This window comes from Zeus faber (genome assembly GCF_960531495.2).
Source record: "Zeus faber genome assembly, chromosome: 10".
NCBI lineage: Eukaryota > Metazoa > Chordata > Actinopteri > Zeiformes > Zeidae > Zeus > Zeus faber.
The window spans coordinates 29,729,135-29,748,651 of NC_137199.1; the positions used below are offsets into that span (position 1 = coordinate 29,729,135).

General features: G+C 45.8%; 1 protein-coding gene across 1 annotated transcript in view; it reads left to right on the forward strand.

The window, feature by feature from the left end:
• Positions 1-19,517, forward strand: part of pdgfc (platelet derived growth factor c) — a 64,044-nt gene that overhangs the window by 34,215 nt on the left and 10,312 nt on the right. The window contains exons 2-3 of the mRNA XM_080008280.1: positions 6,293-6,485; positions 14,145-14,325. Coding sequence (XP_079864406.1) covers positions 6,293-6,485; positions 14,145-14,325 — 374 coding nt within the window. The remainder of the gene's footprint in view (positions 1-6,292; positions 6,486-14,144; positions 14,326-19,517) is intronic.

Sequence of the window (19,517 nt, forward strand, 5' to 3'; positions counted from 1 at the left end):
GCATTCCCATAGTTTTCAGCGGAACCAGGAGACAACTTTAAGGAAGCTTTCTCGCCCTACCGTTTGAATTTCCCCCCAAAAAACCCCACGATAGATTCACGATCAAATCTCAAAACGTGAGCTCTCATGAGGAAAAGGGTGAGGGATGTGAAACGTGTGGGACGGGGGTCCGGGGCGTTTGAGAACCAGGACCCTGGGCCTCGTCCAAGTTTCCCTCAGTCAGCTCAGTGTTCTCGTGCACAGAAAACGCCGAACCAGGAACAGGAACCAAAACACGTTGTTCTCCGCCTCCTGCAATTACGTGTGATGAGTTCTGTGGGATTAAACAGGATATCTGCAGACTTTTCGGATTAACTCTGATTTCATCCATGCAGGTCTGTGGAATACCTTTTCATCAGGGTCCGATTCGGGGCTTTTCTCCGCTCCTCCTCCCGCTTTCTCCGCCGCAGAAAGAGAGCTCTGATTTTCCTGCTGCCTTCTCCCCCTAATTACAGCCTTAATGAAGAGGCATTCCGTTCAGCATTCAAAGCATTTAACTGATTTTTCCCAAGGAATTACTCTCAGAAATGACTCCCCAAAAGCATGTCTATTTGTAATTGCCGGGTATTTTTTTTTGTTTTCTGGGCTTTGGGGTTGAGCCACTTCTATTTAAACCATCTGTAAACTCCCTGATCCCCGTGCACGGCGCTGCATCTGGGGTCATACATGAAAGAATCACATCGTTTTTCACATTAATCATTATGTGCTTTATGAGTCCATAAGAAGCGGCCCAACTGTAATGGGGACGTAATTAAAGAGCGTCACCGTGATGGAGGGTCGCGCGGCCCTAATAGCTCGAAAACTATCGAGCCGCTGCTCCCTGGGCCGGCAAATGGATTCTAAAAACAGTCAATCAAATCTGCGGCGCTGCGACTTGCAGCAGATTAAAACGCTAATCAGCCCGCAACGGCATCAAAGGGCATCTCTGCTCGGGAGCGGAGGCTGGGGCTGCTTTTATTTGGGGGGGTGGGGGGTGGGGGTGGAGGTGTGTTGGCCTTGTTAAATGTTCAAGGATAGCGTTGCTCTCTTGGACCCTCGGCCTCATTCGCACATCGTCTACAGCGATCCCTGCGAGCAGAGAGCGTGGCTATCCAGCTGGGGGGGGGGGGCATTTGCAAGGGGGCTTTTCTTTACAAACGATGATGAAAAGAAAAAGGAAACGGGAAGCTCATGGCGTGTTCACGCCAGTTTCACCACGGTCTCCCCAAACCCACCGTTTAATCAGCGCCTTGCTCAGCATTGGACCTGCTGGAAGCTGTGATGGGAGGATATAGTTGAGACTCAAACAGAACATCAGTGTTGACCCAGTGCTGTTTACGACGATTCTTTCAGCAGTTGCATGTTTTTTTCCATCAAACAACTCAAGTTATCTTTGAATTAAAATATGCATAATGCAGTGTATACTGTGTATATTTATGTGTTTGATAGGCTTCACGGAGGCTTCCTTTGTTGCTTCTCCTCCAGCCTCCCTTCCTCCAATCGGGGAGCTCCCCCAGGGACCAGGGACCAGGCCGGGGCGTGTTCCGTCCAATCGGACGTGAGCAATGCGGGAGCGCAGAGTTAGGGAGGAAGCCGTTCCCACGTGGACGTATGGAACACACCCCGAGCTCAGCGTGTCCGGAAAACACGTCTACCCTAGTTTTTTCAAGGGCCCCTTGGCTTTGCGTTGAAGTCGGCGTGCTGTAGGTGACGCTGCGAAAGGTCGGCCAGCACGAACTGGAGAGATCAGGGAAACGATGCTCCTTGGGGCCCAGGTCCCAAATACTGAACCTATTCTTTGAGGCTGAGTCTCTGGCCGGGACACAGCCCCCCCCCCGCGGGAGAAAGACTCCAAAGAGAAAAGGCGTCCATATTTTGTGTCTCCGAGGAGCGCCAGAGTTGTTGAGTGAAAGCCTGATTTGCCCGAACAAGGTGGGCCTATTTGGTTTGACAGCTTGCCTGGGATGCCAAGCCCCCGGCTGCATGAAAGAGGCCGTTCATTGAGAAATCCTGCCCCGGCTTTTGTTTTCCTTTGCACGCCGAGCGCTGTCAGCCTGCGTGTTGCAGCCTGGCCCCTCGCTCCTCGCCGCTCCTTAAATGAAGGCATCAAAGGGATTTCCGCCACCAAACGCACGCGTTATCCAAGACAAACTGCTCGGCGTTGACTCGCTGCTTTTGATGGACCGAGTCGCAGTCTGCGCCAAAAAAAAGGGGGGAAAAAAACAAAAAAAATCCGAGCTGTCGTCACGTTAGATCTTGATGCACAAACTGCACAAACTGAGAATGGATCGACAGCCTGGATCTGATCAATAAGCAGCAGCTGGTTGGATGCCGTAGGAAGCTTTAACAAGTCGACAACAAAATAAAAGCGTTATTTTATTGCTTGGAGATAGAGGTCGTCAGGGGGTCGGGGGGTCGGGGGGTCTACCGGGGCCCCACCTGCGATCGATTTGGGTTCGGGTCCACATTTTGTCATGTCCAGTTGGGTTCGTGTCCGGTCGGGTTCCCCGTCTGTGTTTCATTATGTTGCTGCGGAACGTGACGCAGCTAGGTGTGCGATGAGCAGCCAGTCAGACTGAAGGAGGAAAAAAAAGCAAAAAAACTAAAAAAACTAAAACAAACGACTTTTAATTGCAGCGGAGACATTGACGGGCTAGAAAAACAGCATTTCAGCAGCAGTTCTAATTATGGGATTGGCTTGGAATCCAGAAAATCCCTGACCTGACCGGGCTCAGGGTCGCCCTCCCCTTGGACGTGCATCAGGTCCTTGACCTCCGCTTGGGAACACTTTTAGAGGTGCAATAACTCTTGCAACGCATGTCACAACTCTTACTGTATTTGAATTAATAATGTAAAAGATGTGCACCCGTCTTGGTACAAGCAGTTTCAAGTCGCCCACCAGCCGAATCAAACCGTTGTTATTTGTGAGATAACGTACGGGGGAGAGAAAAAAAGCCCCAATCAGCCTGAGGCTTTGTGTCGCCCGAATCAAATTAACTCAGAATGAATTCTGTTTACTTGTCGGGAATCCCATCGCGGACCCACAATCACAGCCCCGTAAAGAGCAATTACACCCAAAATGTGGTCCAACTGCAAATGTGTCGTCGAAGCGCTCATCTGCCCAATCCTCTTCCCCGAGTCTCTCCGAAGCACATCCACCCACCTGCACCACCGCCGCCACCGCTGCCACCGCTGCCACAGCCGCCCGATGTGACGGAGAGATGCCAACACGGACTCATCAATACCAAATGACGGTGTTGTAACAAATTGGGGGGAGGAGGAAGGAGGTGGCGGAGGTGGAGGCGAAGGCGGAGGCGGAGGCGGAGATGGCTTGACCTCGCACGATTCTGATTTCCTTCGCTCCGTGTCGGCGCTTCGCTCCAGTTCGCTCACGCAAACCCTTTTCCAGACACCGACGTGCCAAGTCAACGCGGCGTGTTGTTTCGGGGCGTGCCAGAAATGTGTCACAGAAAATAAGCCACGAGGAGAGGAGTGTGGAAAGGAAATCGTTCTGCGGTTCTTTCACTCAACCCGGGCTGATAAAAAAAACACACACACTGCAATATACAAAAACCATATAGACGTCTACAAAAACACCATACAATGGGTACAATGGGAAAAGGCTGTAACAATACAATCCAATACCTCTCCAAATTCCCGCTTTCATTTCCCTAAATTAAGCTTATATAATATATATATATATAATAAAGTGTTCTCTATTCTTATTTGATATTATTCTTATTTTGAATAGATTTTGTGGTGGGGGGGGTTTTCTCACGTGTCAAAGCACATTCCGAGACCGTAATCCACCCCGCGGTATCACCGCAACCATGGTGTGACTGGCTTTAAATGGCTGGTTTTGAATCGTAATCTCCCTTTTTTCCTCGTCTCTCCCTCAACCTCTCGGCCTCCGTCGTTCGCTCCGTGTTTCCCTCGCAGGACGACACCCATTTTATTTTCAGTGGACGAGTTAACGTCAGTCTCGTGGTCAGGGAGGCTGCAGGCTGTTGCCTTTGTGGGGGCTCAGGTGTGTGCGTGTGTGTGTGTGTGTTGTGAAGGTGACAGGATGGTGATGGTGATGGCTTCCTGAGGGACAAACAGAGGTGTGATTTAACACCAACATACAAGCAGACATACACAGGCCCCTCAGGACGGTTTTATGGGAAGGTGGTTATAGTTAGTTGAGAACGTCTGAAACCCCCTTCAGCGTAGAGAGATAGACGGGTAGGTGGGTGAGAATGTAGGTCTGAAGATGGGTAGGAAGGTGGGTCGGTGGTTGGGTAGAAAGGTAGGTGGGTTGGTAAGTAAGGTAGGCAGGTAGGTAGGTAGGTATGTAGGGGTTTCATGGGTAGGAAGGTAGAGAGGTAGGTAGGTAGGTAGGTAGGTAGGGAGTTCATGGGTAGGTAGGTAGATAGGTAGGGAGTTCATGGGTACATTTACATTTACATTTAGTCATTTATCAGACGCTTTTATCCAAAGCGACTTACAAGGGAGAATAACATTCAAGCTACATTGCGACAGAGACATTAGTGTAACAATAAATACTGCTAGGTAGTGCTAAGTAATTGTAGGTTAGGAGAGGAGGTACTCACTGAAGAGCTGGGGCTTCAAGTGCTTCTTAAAGACAGAGAGGGAGGTCCCTGCTCTGGTCATTTTTGGCAGCTCGTTCCACCAACGTGGAACTACAAATGAGAATAACCTGGATTGCCACGGCTGTATGGCCGGCAGAGGCAGGCAGGTAGGTAGGTAGGTAGGTAGGTAGGTAGGGAGTTCATGGGTAGGTAGGTAGATAGGTAGGTAGATAGGTAGGTAGGTAGGTAGGTAGTTCATGGGTAGATAGGTAGCTAGGATGTTCATGGGTAGGTATATAGGTTGGAAGGTAGGTAGGTAGAAAGTTCACGGGTAGGTAGGGGTAGGTAGGTATGTAGGTACATGGGTAGGTAGGTAGGTAGGTAGGTAGGTAGGTAGGTAGGTAGGTAGGTAGGTAGGTAGAAAGTTCATGGGTAGATAGGTTGGAAGGTAGGTAGGTAGGAAATTCATGGGTAGGTAGGGGTAGGTAGGTATGTAGGTACATGTGTAGGTAGGTAGGTAGGGGGTTCATGGGTAGGAAGGTAGATAGGTAGGTAGGTAGGTAGGGAGTTCATAGGTAGGTAGGTAGGTAGGTAGGTAGGTAGGGAGTTCATGGGTAGGTCGGTAGATAGGTAGGTAGGTAGGTAGGTAGATAGGTAGGTAGGTAGGGAGTTCATGGGTAGGTAGGTAGGTACTTAGGTAGTTCATGGGTAGATAGGTAGCTCAGATGTTCATGGGTAGGTAGATAGGTTGGAAAGTAGGTAGGTAGAAAGTTCATGGGTAGGTAGGGAGGAAGGTAGGTAGGTAGGTAGGTAGGTAGGTGTTGGTAGGTATGTAGGTATATGGGTAGGTAGGTAGGTAGATAGGTAGGTAGGTAGATAGGTAGGTAGGTAGGTAGGTAGGTAGGTAGGTAGGTAGGTAGGTAGGTAGGTAGGTAGGTAGGTAGGTAGGTTGGGTAGGTAGGTTTGGTAGGTAGGTTGGGTAGGTAGGTTTGGTAGGTAGGTAGGTAGGTAGGTAGGTAGGTTGGGTAGGTAGGTAGGTAGGTAAGTTGGTAGGTAGGTAGGTAGGTAGATAGGTAGGTAGGTAGATAGGTAGGTAGGTAGGTAGGTAGGTAGGTAGGTAGGTAGGTAGGTAGGTAGGTTGGGTAGGTAGGTAGGTAGGTAAGTTGGTAGGTAGGTAGGTAGGTAGATAGGTAGGTAAGTTGGTAGGTAGGTAGGTAGGTAGGTAGGTAGGTAGGTAGGTAGGTAGATAGGTAGGTAGGTAGGTAGATAGGTAGGTAGTGTGTGTGTATGTGTGTGTGTATGTGTGTGTGTATGTGTGTGTGTGCGTGTGTGTGTGCGTGTGCGTGCGCAGCATAAATCGTCCATCGTCATCCAAAGCCAAAACCAACACAGTGACGCAGGCGGCATCTCTCTTCAAAGCTGATGGGACGTGTCAGAGCCAGAAACACTGTTTGGATTGAAGTTCAAATCCGTCTCTGAATAAATATATAAAAATATCTGATAAATATATATCTATATTCTATATGTCCTTCTGGCAACATGGGAGAAGTTATTATCACCCCAGAGCTAAATTATATTCAGGCATTAATTGCAAGGCATGTTCTCCTCCCTACAAACAATGAAGGGCGTTACATAAGTCAACCTGACTCAGTGAAGGCTTGTGAAGTTGGACGTGAGCCTGACTTTGTTTTCCTCCCTGGAAGGAGTCCAAGATTCCCAGCAGGAGAAGATCATAAGCGTGTCGGGAGAGGGAATGCTGCACAGCCCGGACTTCCCGCACACCTACCCCAGGAGCTCCACCCTGCTCTGGAGGCTGGTCGCCACGGGCAACCGCCGGATCCAGCTCACCTTCGACCAGAGGTTTGGTCTGGAGGACCCCGAAGACGGAATATGCAAGTAAGATAGATAAGATATGTTATGATAAGATAAGATAAGATAAGATAAGATAAGATAAGATAAGATAAGATAAGATAAGATAAGATAAGATATGATAAGATAAGATAAGATAAGATAAGATAAGATAAGATAAGATAATACAAGATAAGATAAGATAATATAATATATGATACGATAAGATAACATAACATAACATAAGATAAGATAAGATATGTTATGATAAAATAAGATAAGATAAGATAATATAATATAATATATGATAAGATAAGATAAGATAAGATAAGATAAGATAAGATAATACAAGATAAGATAAGATAATATAATATATGATAAGATAACATAACATAAGATAAGATAAGATAAGATAAGATAAGATAAGATAATACAAGATATGATAAGATAAGATAAGATAATACCAGATAAGATAAGATAAGATAATATAATATATGATAAGATAAGATAAGATAAGATAATATATGATAAGATAAGATAAGATAAGATAATATATGATAAGATAAGATAAGATAATATAATATATGATAAGATAAGATAAGATAAGATAAGATAATATATGATAAGATAAGATAATATAATATATGATAAGATAAGATAAGATAAGATAAGATAATATATGATAAGATAAGATAAGATAAGATAATATATGATAAGATAAGATAAGATAAGATAATATATGATAAGATAAGGTAGAAAACTTGCTGATTTTCAAAATAAGGTTAACAAAACACATGAAACAGAATTGCAGAGAAATTGACAAGTTGTGCTGAAAACAGCTGTAATCCAAACGCCACGGGGGAGAAATTTTAACATATCATGAGGGAAAAAATGAACTCTGTGTTTCATCATGACATCATTTCATCACAAACAGGCATCGGGGGTTCGGCAAATTATAGAGATTGGAAATAGAAGACAAAAACAAATGTATTTAAAAGAAACAACTCTTAGCTTTACTCCAAAACGATCCTTGTTTATTTTGCATCGGCTCATCATGCCTCCTCAATGAGCTCGAAAAAAAAAGCAGCCAGCAAAGCAGGCAGGGAGGGGGGACTGGCTGCTTATAGGCCTTCCAAATAAGGGCGTGGAGGCATGTGGCGCTGTCAAGTTGTCTGGCAGAAGTAGCCCTGCAACCGACGCATCATTTGTTCTCTTGTTTAGATTGTTTTTCCAGATTCTCCAGATGTTTTCTGCTTCCTAGATGTGCACGGATCCTCAGTTGTTTGTAAATGCGAACGATGGGTTCTCCATCGGGCAGCAATTACTGTCAAATGAAGCACTTAGCTGAAGATTCATTCTAGTATTAGGGCTGTGTTCAAAAAAATCAATACGATTCGATTGTATTACTTCAGTTTGTTAATCAATGTTGGAAATTGCAATATCTTTGCATTATCTTGTTTGGAAGTTAAACAGCCATTTTCCTCTTAAAGGTGCAGTGTGTAGTATTCATGGAACGGACTTAGAAATGGAGTATACTATTAATAAGTATGTTTTAATGAGTGTATAATGCCATTAAAATAAGAATGATGTTGGCGTTAAGTTCGATGGAGCCGTTTTTATATGCATAGGGAGTGGGTACGCTTCACGTAGTAGTAGTAGTAGTAGTAGTAGTAGTAGCAGTAGTAGTAGTAGTAGTAGTAGCAGTAGTATTAGCAGTACTAGTAGCAGTGTAGTAGTAGTATCAGTAGTAGTAGTAGTAGTAGTAGTAGTAGTAGTAGTAGTACTATCAGTAGCAGTAGCAGTGTAGTAGTAGTACTATCAGTAGCAGTAGCAGTGTAGTAGTAGTAGTATTAGTACTAGTAGAAGTAGGGCTTCCCCCGGGCTTCTTCAGGAGAAGATGAATGTCCCGGCGGCGCCGTCCATTTTGGAAGAGTTAGAGCCGCAGTGAAGCCTTATGGGAGATTGGACCTTGTATTGTGTCGGCCATGACGGCCCGCTGTATTTTTGCCTGATTTAGTTGATGGGATTCGCTGCTCATGTAACACACACACACACACACACACACACACACACACACACACACACACACACACTGAAATTTTATTTAAAGCCCCCCCACCCTGCCCTGATTTGCGTCCCGCTCCATCCTTGTGGAGCTCATTGATGGATTGGTCCTCGCAACGCGTAGCTCCGCCCGGCCGTTTGCTTAGCGCTTAGCGACCCTTTGGCGGTGGTGGAGCGTGGCCCCTCTTCCTGCGGGGTCCCCTGTCGGTTAACCCGGTGAAACGCGCCTTCAGTTTCCCAGAACGCTCCATGAGGTTCACCCTGCGACACGACCACGACAGCCCTGCTCCTGGTTAACATGGTTGACGTGGTCGACATGCGTTGTCCCTTAAAGCAGGTAAAGACTGGTGTTTTTGAAGCCACACCTCATCCTAGTGATCGATTGGCATTAGAATCCTTGGTATTGATCGGTGTTGGCAGAGCAGCCTCAGTACCATGGGGCCGTGGGGTTGCGAGCCACGTGGAGTGGATCGCCCCGTTGCGTGGCTGCAGTTGGAGCTTCTCCCTCAACACTGGGGCCATTTGAAAGGTGATCGAAAAATAAGGCTCAGAGTTCGGGTTCGATTCATCACAGAGTTTTCATTTCCTAAATAGTTTTCCTTTGAGCCGACTAGTTAGTATAGAAGCAGGAAGTACTGAACCGTGTCAGTACTTCATGATACTGCAAAAATGTTCTTTATAAAACTGGAATTGTTATCAAAGTGCCTCTGGTTCTGGAATTTGATTTGGCCACAAAACAGAGAAATTGAGAAGACGGCTTTGGCCTTAGATCGGTGATTCGGTGAGCCTCAGGTTGATCCACATTGAGCCACAAGCCACATTTAATACGATTTATTCTCAGGGATCAAATCTGAGAATATTTCCATAGTTAGATGTGATTCAGCGTCTCTGCTGGAATCAGGGAGATAACAGTGCAACTAGGATCCAAACAGTCGGGTCAGACAGAGAGAATGTCCTGGGAGGGAGGACCCCTGGAGGGTCCCTGGACCCCAGGTTGAGAACCAGTGCCTATCTATCTATCTGTCTGTCTGTCTGTCTGTCTGTCTGTCTGTCCTTCCGTCCGTCCCTCCCTCCATCCCCCCGTCCGTCCCTCCGTCTGTCTATCTATCTATCTATATCCATCCATTATCCTCTACTAGTTAGAATTTACTAGTTATTCTCTGCTAGTAATCTTCTACTAGTTACAATTAACTAGTTATTCTCGAATAGCTATAATCAATTAGTTATCCTCTACTAGTAAAAATCAACGAGTTACTCTCTACTAGTCATCATCTATTAGTTATCCTCTACTAGGTATCTTATACCAGTAATAATCTAGTAGTTATCCTCTACTTGTTATCATCTACTTGTTATCCTCCACTATGTATACTCTACTAGTAATAATCAACTAGTTATCCTCTGCTAGTTATCCACTACTTGTAAAAATCTACTAGTTACCCTCTACTAGTTATCATCTATTAGTTATCCTCTACTAGGTATCTTATACCAGTAATAATCGACTAGTTATCCTCTACCAGTTATTCTCTACTAGGTATCCTCTACTGGTTATCCACTAACTAGTTACCCTCCACTGGTTACCCTCTACTAGTCCTCCAGGAAACACACTATGAGTGAAACGGAAGAAAGAGATGGCAGCAGCCCACTCATCCGCTGCGCTGCCTTTTCTCCGCCAACAATGGAAACCATTTTGACCAAACCCTTGGGAGGAGAGGGAGTTGTGGTTTCCATGGCAGCAGAGCTCACTGGAAGGGTGATGAGCTCTGGTTTCCATGGCGGCGGACCCCACTGGAAGGGTGTGGAGCTCTGGTCGGCATGGCAGCAGACCGTGATGGAGGAGCGGGGGCGCTGGTTTCCATGGCAGCAGAGCCCAGTGGAGGAGAGGCTTGTCGGAATGCGAGTGCCCGTTGCCATGGCGGCAGAGTTCTAAATGTGGCATCGACAGCAGCTGTTTGACGTGAAATGAGGTTTCCAGTAAAATCACGTTTTATGCGTTTGACGTGACCTCGTCCCGTTGAATGAATAATGTCGATTGATTTGACATTCAACAACACATGATTAATACAAAGTTATTTTCAGGTCATAAAGGAACATGTTGAATCAGTCGTAGATATAATATGTAGCTCCATAAAGATATTTGTTTGAATATATTATTATGCTCTCTCTCCCTCCCTGACTCTTTTTCATCGTCTCTCTCCCTCCCTCTCTCGTCTCTCTACTTTGCTGTCTGTCCACCTCCCCGTCGCTCAACCTCGCTCCCTCTCCCTCTCTGTCTCCTTCTCTCTCTACCTCCCTGTCTCTTTGCCTCCCTCTCTACCTTCCTGTCCCTTTCCAATTGCCTCTCTACCTCCCCGTCTCTCCGCCTCCATCGCTCTCCGCCTCATTGTCTCCCGTATGTCTCCCACGTGGCACACAAAATGCTTCCGCACAACATTATAAACGCCTCGTCAGAAGACGCGGGCTGTGGTGTCTCGCCTTTCAGGACCCTCTGATCGTGCTCCCCCGATCGTGCTCGTTTCTGCTCGCGTCCCCCAGGGGGCGCTGTGCGCGGCACTCCGCGGGTGTCAGTGCGTTAGTTAATGAGGGAATTGGCTGTCGGACACGACGCCTCGGAACAGACGCTGATGTGAAACGATCAGTTCGTCCTGAATTATTGATGAACCATCTGTCGCTTCGCCAGAGAGGGAGGGAGAGAGAGAGAGAGAGAGAAACTTTGAGGGGGGATAGTCCCTGCTCTGCTGAAAAGGAAATGTTAAACGTCCTTATTTAAGATGATGCCTTTTAATTTCCATACTTTCTGAGCTTAGATAGATAGATAGATAGATAGATAGATAGATAGATAGATAGATAGATAGATAGATAGATAGATAGATAGATAGATAGATAGATAGATAGATGGACCATCACCCAATTTGCGGCCACTAGTTTGCCTCCAAAGGTCACGGTTCCACTAAATATGTAATCTGCCGTACAAAGTGTTTCTGTTTAAACGGAGAAATGGAAATTTTGCCCCCCCCCCCCAAATTAAAGCCGGCGGCTTGTGCACCTCAGGGGTTTTCAAATCATAGCAAATCCACACCCAAAACACCATCACACCTTCTCTCTGTTGTCTGCGGAGTGGATCTGCTGCGAAGGCGGCGTGGACACGACACCACTGCAAATGTGAAGCCCGCATCAGGCCGTTTTTCACGTGGCTCCGATTCCCCAAAGACGCCGTCGCCCTCGCCCCAGATTTCACACGGAGCGATGACGTACTGCGTGCGTGAGCTCACGGGGCTCCCGCGCGTGGTTCTACCCTGACGCAATGCCAAACTAATCCCCGAAACCCCGACTCACGTCCATCGCATCTAAGGGGCGGTCCCTAAAGCACGGCCCCTGTTTTGGCCGATCATTGCGATTGCATGTCGATGGCATTTGATTGGGCGGTGAATGCGACGCGCGGAGTCTGGAGAGCGGCCCGGCGCTCCGGCTGCACCGCCTCCCCAGCTTCGTTCCATTCATTCTGCACGGCGGCTCGCCTCATGCCGCCGCGCCGTGCAGCGCCTGCAGATCACAATTTATATTTTAAAAGCTCGTTCTGACTTGTCGTGTGGGTGTTACTGACGAATAAACAAAATGTTGGGTCCCCTCGCTGACCTGCTCCGACACATTCAAAACAGGGATGTTCCCAACGACTTATTTTCCTCACGTTTCAATGGAAGTTTAAACATTTAATTTGACCCCCCCCCGACGCCACAAATCAAATTACGCTCAGGGCCACATAAAGGTTTGGGCCCTGTGTCATTTAAATTTGTACATTAATAAAACAATAATAGGACCTAATAAGTTTAACCGACGTCATGTTTAACCGCTGTAATTAATAGGCGGATGACTTTGTGCGTGCAGCGCTTGTAAATAAAATGTATGTTAACAATGTTACTTATAACCTAGTTAAATACTCCACTGTCTCCTGTTAACATCAAAATGTATATTTCTACTGACTCCATGAAAATATATATTTACATTCTTTATCTATCTATCTATCTATCTATCTATCTATCTATCTATCTATCTATCTATCTATCTATCTATCTATCTATCTATCTATCTATCTATCTATCTATCTATCTATCTATCTATCTATCTATATATATCTATAAGTAACCATACACAGTATAAACAATGTAGAGCAGTGACTTTCAAGTGGTGGGGCCCCTAGGGGTCCACAAGGTTGAACAACAAGAAAATCCACAAGCCGGGTGGGGTATGAAGGAGTGGAAAGGGGGAAAGTCCTGAACCGCTGTGAGAGTTAAAAGCAGGCCGTCTTCCAACCCCGTCCGTGCCCCCCTCCAGCTTGTTCCAGTGGAATGGTTTGGGCGGCGTTGGGCTCCTCAGCAGTTTGTTTTGCACGTTGCTGCAAAAGGCCTCGGGCCCCTCACGCCTCCCATCACTACAGAATGTAAGCTTTAATTAATAACTGGAGCTAAATGAATAGAAAAGGTATGTGTGCGGCGCGCGGCGGTAATTTATTAGCGCTGTTCAGGGGGAAGTGTCTGTGCATGTTTTCATCCTGCATTTCTTCATCTGGAGGGCAACTCGGCAATCCGGCAACTCAGCAACACGGCAGCACATTACCAGGCCGTGTGGAGGCTTGATTAGACGTTTGCAGCTCGGTCATTTAAAGGGAACATGCAACATGCAACGTGATTATTATAAGCTGCTGTTGTAGTGGTAGCATTAGCAGCAGTCGTAGTAGTCAAGGTGGCTCCGTGGGAACTCACAGGAAACAGTTGCTGGTGGAGACGTCTGGAAGGTACCGAGCAGTTGTCGTTTCGATTATATTAGAAAATGTTTTATCGGCGCATTCGATCCCTTCACCAATCAGAATATAAAAGTGGTTTGGGACAGGGATGGATCCCTGAACGGTCCTGCCATCTTAGGCCAGGGGTCCAGGGGCCTCTAGGGTCTAGGAGGGCCCTCAAGAATATGAAGCCTCAAAGAAATCGATCCTGAACTCACCAACAGAAACACCCTTTATGGACATATGGCGATACAGGTGACTGCCATCCATTGGGGGTCCAAGGGCTCGATTATCTGCAGCATAGCAGTGAATGTTGGTCTGAGGGGCCCATTTCCTCCCAAAATTCTGTGTTCTTCGGTTTTGTGTTCGGTAAAGACAGTTACGATTGTGGAACCATCATCATCATACTTTACCAAACTGATGAGTCAGTAAAGCAGGTCAGTAGGTCAATGTGTGAATAGCCACCAGGACGCCAGTACAGCGATTCGTTTAGTCATGTTGACTGGTTATTTGTGAATATATTTAAGATGGAACGTCTCTTTGAAATACCTATAAGGACGAGTCTGAGTCAAGTTGTGACTATTTTCTCCAGAAAATCGCAAATCTCTATTTGGCTGTTTCAAGAAATATCCGCATTTCAGACTTTGACATGACTGTAGACTTGACTGGGGCTCATATTTGATGACTGGTGACGATCTCTTGCTCAAAAACTGGACGGATCTGAACCAAAGATCCAAATTCCTCGAATGTAGCTTCATCCGTGGGCTCTGCAGGCGTCCTCTCAAACGACGTGACACAAGAACGCGAACTGAATCTAAAATACTGTTTTTGCCTGTTCTCTCTCTCTCTCTCTCTCTCTCTCTCAGGTACGACTTTGTGGAGATCGAGGACCCAGTCGACAACAGCGTCCTGGGACGCTGGTGTGGCTCGCAGTCAGCGCCGGCGAGTCACGTGACCAAAGGAAGCCAGATCAGAATCCGCTTTGTGTCGGACGAGTACTTCCCCTACGAGCCGGGATTCTGCCTCCGCTACACGCTGGTCGACACGGTGAGAAGTGAGAACTTAACAAAAAACGTTTGGTTTTTTCTGCTCGCCCTGCGCCTACGTTTCACATTTAGACGCGTTTCATAAATATATAAGCACTAAATCAATGTTTCTGGAAATGTGTTAAACCCTCATCCCACTGCCAATCTCAACATTTCACACTCAAGATCAAGGAGTAAAAACAGGCAGAAAGTCTTCTTGTCAGAGTGCCTCAAATAAGGCTCTCGCAGTCTCATCTCATCTTAGTAGCAGAGTAAAATAAGGGGCATAGGGGAAAAAATCCTCACCGTGGCATCCCTAGTGTCGGTATAGCTGCGGCAAAACACAACTTTCCAAGCCAAACAGAAGTCTTGAGGACGGGGAGTGGACCTGCTTTGACGTCCGACCTGGAGAACCAGCCTCTGTGTGGGTATTTTCTTCAGAAGACCTGAGAAAATAGATCTTCGTGCCCGTTGTTCAGGGCTGCGTATTTTGAAGAACTGGTCACATTTTTAAATCGCTTTCTGCGGTTTGCATGAGCAGACAGACAGATCCTTCATCTCAGTAAAGCACAATTTATAGAGACCGCCAGCGTGCTGTGGCGCTCGTGGCCCATGTACTCCCGGAGAGCCTGAGCATTTTTAGCTGATGCGCTGCCGTGTAGATGCCACGTTGATATTCTCCTAAAAGACAGGCGGCACTGTGCACAAACCACCAGCGGAAACTGAAACAACTGACGACTTGAACTACGAGAAAGGGGCGTTAAAATCAAAACACAAAGTGTTAAATGTTTGTATATCTACTGTAGTCAGTTCAGGGTTTCTTTATATCTATAGTCTTGATTTTGTAATATTTCGTTCATACTGGGCAGACATCTTGTGACCCTACGTGTCTATAATACAGTGAAATATCTGTTGAACAGAATGGGAGTCAAACAGAAATAGGATCTGACGACTTCGTCACCACATCCTGTATGCGACACATTGACCTATACTGACGCTGAATTTCATCCCAGTGCCCGTATGTTTACTGAATAAATAGTCTTGGCTCGATAAACAGTGCTGGAAAACGTCATCGCACATCATTATATTTCATCCTGCCTCCAGTCACTGTGAACCCAGTGATCCTCGGAGCAGTATACATGGCGGCCGGCTCTAATCTCCTTCCTCCTCCTCTCGATCCGTCACAACGGAACTGTGTTATTTTCCCGTTGCATAACAGCGTCTATTCTTCTCTATGTTCAATTCCTCTTTTTCTCACTGCACCACCAGAGCCTGTGGCTCGGGGGGCTATTTTCTGCTTTTTTCTGTGCGCGCTCATTACGTACAGTCGTGCCGCTCCACTACACGTCCGATGGTCTGAGGGCGAGGAAATGCCATCTGAGCGCTGATGGTGCTGCCAGCCAGGCCTGTGGAGTCCTGATGGATGCGGCTCTGAAACTAGAAGTCAGGAAATGGAAAACGTCTGCATATATAGATGTGTTTATAGCAGCAAACACACAGTGCCACGCCCCATCGCCTGTGCACTTCTTCCTGGAACACAGTTGGCAGATGACCTGACGCCATGTTTCAACTTGTGTTTTGTTAAACACTTGCACTTGTGTAGCGACAAGCCGCGCAGGACTTGATTTGTAAGCTACAGCTGCATCTGGCTTCTAATTGGTCCCGAGACTTGGCTTCGCAGAGTTGCAAAGCTTAACTGCAATGAAAACTCCGATGCAGGTAAATCCACTCTGATATTGTCATTTTCTCTTGGAGCTGCTTGGTGTTACAGAAATGGAATGTTCATGCTTTGGAGCAATCATCATCATAAAATGGTCTCAGGTTGAATTCTTACATTTTATTTGGAAACCATTCTTGGGCCAATTTAAAGGTACAATATGTACCTTTTTAGAGTTAAAATGTCTCAAAACGACTAAACCTATGTTATATATTTTGTTGAGCTGTGTACTTGCATTATCCCAAATGTTTCCAACAATTTCCAAAACCCAGAGAAATCCGTAATTTTAATGTAGGTAACAATCCAGTTTATTAGGTCGCCTGTCAACGGCGTCGTATCCCCTTCACCTGCTGGGGGAACAGGGAAGACCGGATGATACATCAGAGAGCAAGGAAGGGACTCCACCAAGTCACCGACGCCATCCAGCCACTGGATTGTACGACTGTTTGTGTTGCTCTACTAGGACTCTAATGACAACTGTTTGATGGAGCACCGTTATTTATTGCCGTTTGCTGCGCGTTCTGTCGTGGCAGCTGTCCCCGTAAAGAAGAAGAAGACAACAACTCCCATGATCCCGCCCTGCTTCACCGCGTCGTCAAACCCCTTCTTCTGTTATTGTTTTGAGCGAGAGAGCCCTGGCGGCAGAAATGACGTATGGTTCGTTTGAGGCTGGATTCTCTTCATATTTACTAAACCACAATGAACAGAAAATCTGTAAAATATTTTTTCCGTGTTTTTCTTCCAAATTTTGTTTTCCGTTTTGAACCCGCCTCCCGACGGGAAGTTGGACGATTCAACCAATCAGCTGATTTGATTTAAGAGGCGCGAGCGTCGGCTCCTCTGCGAGCTACTCTTATCCATATCTCCCTTCGCTGCTCAGAAGCATAATCCAAGCTTTTTGCATAATTTACCAATTTAACTGCCCATTTACTTCATTATTTTCATCATGTCCAATAAAAAACTGTTACATTTATTTAAGGAGTGAAGAGAAAAACACCCGGTGCACTGTGGATCAGAATGTGTGCTCAAAAAAAGTAGTGGTAGGAGCTCATAGAACAAGGGGAAATTTTGATTGGCGTTCAAGCCACTCACAGGAAATCACAGGAGGAGAGTTGACAAAAACATTTTAAAAGAAACAACACGTTTCAACCAAAAACGGTCTTTGCCAGGGCACGTCATTGTCAACCATGTGGACAGTGACCTAATGGAAGACAATGGGTAAAGATATGAAAATAAAGCATCCTCTTATTTTGACAGCCGAAGCGTCGCCGCGCCGACGAACCAGAGCAGCTTTCAGCATCGTCTTCTGGTGCTGAAGGTTTACATACATTCAGATATTTACGTAGAAAGAAGTACAACAGCCAGACGATCAGTAATCAGGGTGTGGGCAGACACAGCTATTCATTAACTATGTTTGTGAGGGTTAGGTTAGGGCTAGGGTTGGGGTTTAGGGTTAAGGGTTTAGGGTTGGGGTTCAACCAGATAAAGATACTTTAACACCATTTCATCAACATGAAAATACATTTATTTGTCACATTTGCCGCCCCACAGTGTTCTGTCTCAGCTCCTCCACCGTCCATAACAGGTGATTACAGCATACCGCAGGAAATCACCTACACAGCACCAACCAAGCTGCTTGTTTTGTTTGTTCTAATCCACCAGACCTCACATGTCGCCTCAAAATTACATTTGGTGTGACGTCTTCCCGCAGCCATAACAGTAAATGACTCCATCATGGAAGTATTTTACACCTGGTAAAACTCTTTACTGCCTTCCAGTTTACTGTGAGACGTACGCTTCATACGCTTCATACGCTTCATACGTTTCAAACGCCCGTTTTGGGTTAAAAATAGACCGGCTGTGTTCCAGACGGAAGCGTTGGAGAACAGATGCTTAACCAAGTGGCGTGTAAAAGAACCAAAACAAACTGTCCGATAACCAAAATACTTTATCGGACATTATCGGACGTTATCTCACATTATCCGACGTTATCAGCTGTTATCAGACGTTATCGGACATTATCAGATGTTATCGGATGTTATTGGATGTTATCAGACGTTTTCTGACGTTATCGGATCGGATGCCATTGGACATTATCGGACGTTATCAGATGTTATCGGACGTTATCTGATCGGACTTTATCTGACGTTATCGGACGTTATCAGGCGTTATCAGATAGGAGGTGACTGGATGTTATCAGACGTTTTCAGATGTTATCGGATAGGAGGTCACTGGATGTTTTCAGACGTTATCAGATAGGAGGTCACTGGATGTTATCAGACGTTATCGGACGTTATCGGACGTCATCGGATGTTATTGGATGTTGTCAGAAAATTATCAGACGTTCCTGATGTTATTGGAACGGACGCCATTGGATGTTATCGCACGTAATCCGATGTTATCTGACGTCATCGGATGGAAGGTCACTGAACGTTATCGGATGTAACAGGACATTACTGGATGTTATCAGATGTTTTGGGACGTTATTGGACATTACCGGACATTACTGGACATTACTGGACTTTACTGGATGTTATCGGACATTATTGGAGGTTACTGGACGTTATAGGATGTGATCAGCTGTTATGGGATGTTATCAGACATTATCCGACGTTATCTGATCGGACTTTATCTGACGTTATCGGATAGAAGGTCACTGGATGTTATCAGACGTTATCGGACTTAACTGGACATTACTGGACATTATCAGATGTTATTGGACGTTATCGGGCGTTACTGGACGTTACCGGACATTATGGGATGTCATGGGACGTTTACTGAGGTTACCGGATGTTACCGGACGTTACTGGATATCACTGCACGTTATTGGATGTTATCGGACGTTAACAGACTTTACCGGACGCTAACAGACGTTACCGGACGTTATCGGACATAATCGCCCTCGTGCGCTTTAAAGTCAGACAGCTGAGGGAAGGCTGCCCGATCAATCCCTGAAAGGGAAGGCCGACTGTTTTATAGTTCCGATTTCAAAATGCATTTACTGGGTCCTACTTGATATTGTCTCTTTAGCTGGAAACCAGGAAGTGGTTGTATTTATTTATTTGCTTATTTATTTACTTATTTGCTTATTTATTTATTTTTTTATTTTACTTGTTCACTCATTTATGTATGTGTTTATTTATTTATTTATATACTTATTTACGCTTGCAGCGATTCCTGAGGAAGTTTAAAACCAGGTTTCTGTGAGAGCAGAACATTTAACTCTGTGGGGCTCACAGTGGCATCTAAATATGAATGACAAAGCTTCATGTACTGTATACTGACGGTTCCCCATTTGAAGATGGAGGAGTTTGGTTTCTTGGTCTTTGTGAACTTCCCTGGGAGTGGCTTTGGTGCCAAAAAACATGTGTGTGTGTGTGTGTGTGTGTGTGTGTGTGTGTGTGTGTGTGTGTGTGTGTGTGTGTGTGTGTCTGTGTTTGGCTGTGGTCCCAGCTTGGACACGCGGCAGCACCACTTTAAATCGTAAGGGAGGGGGT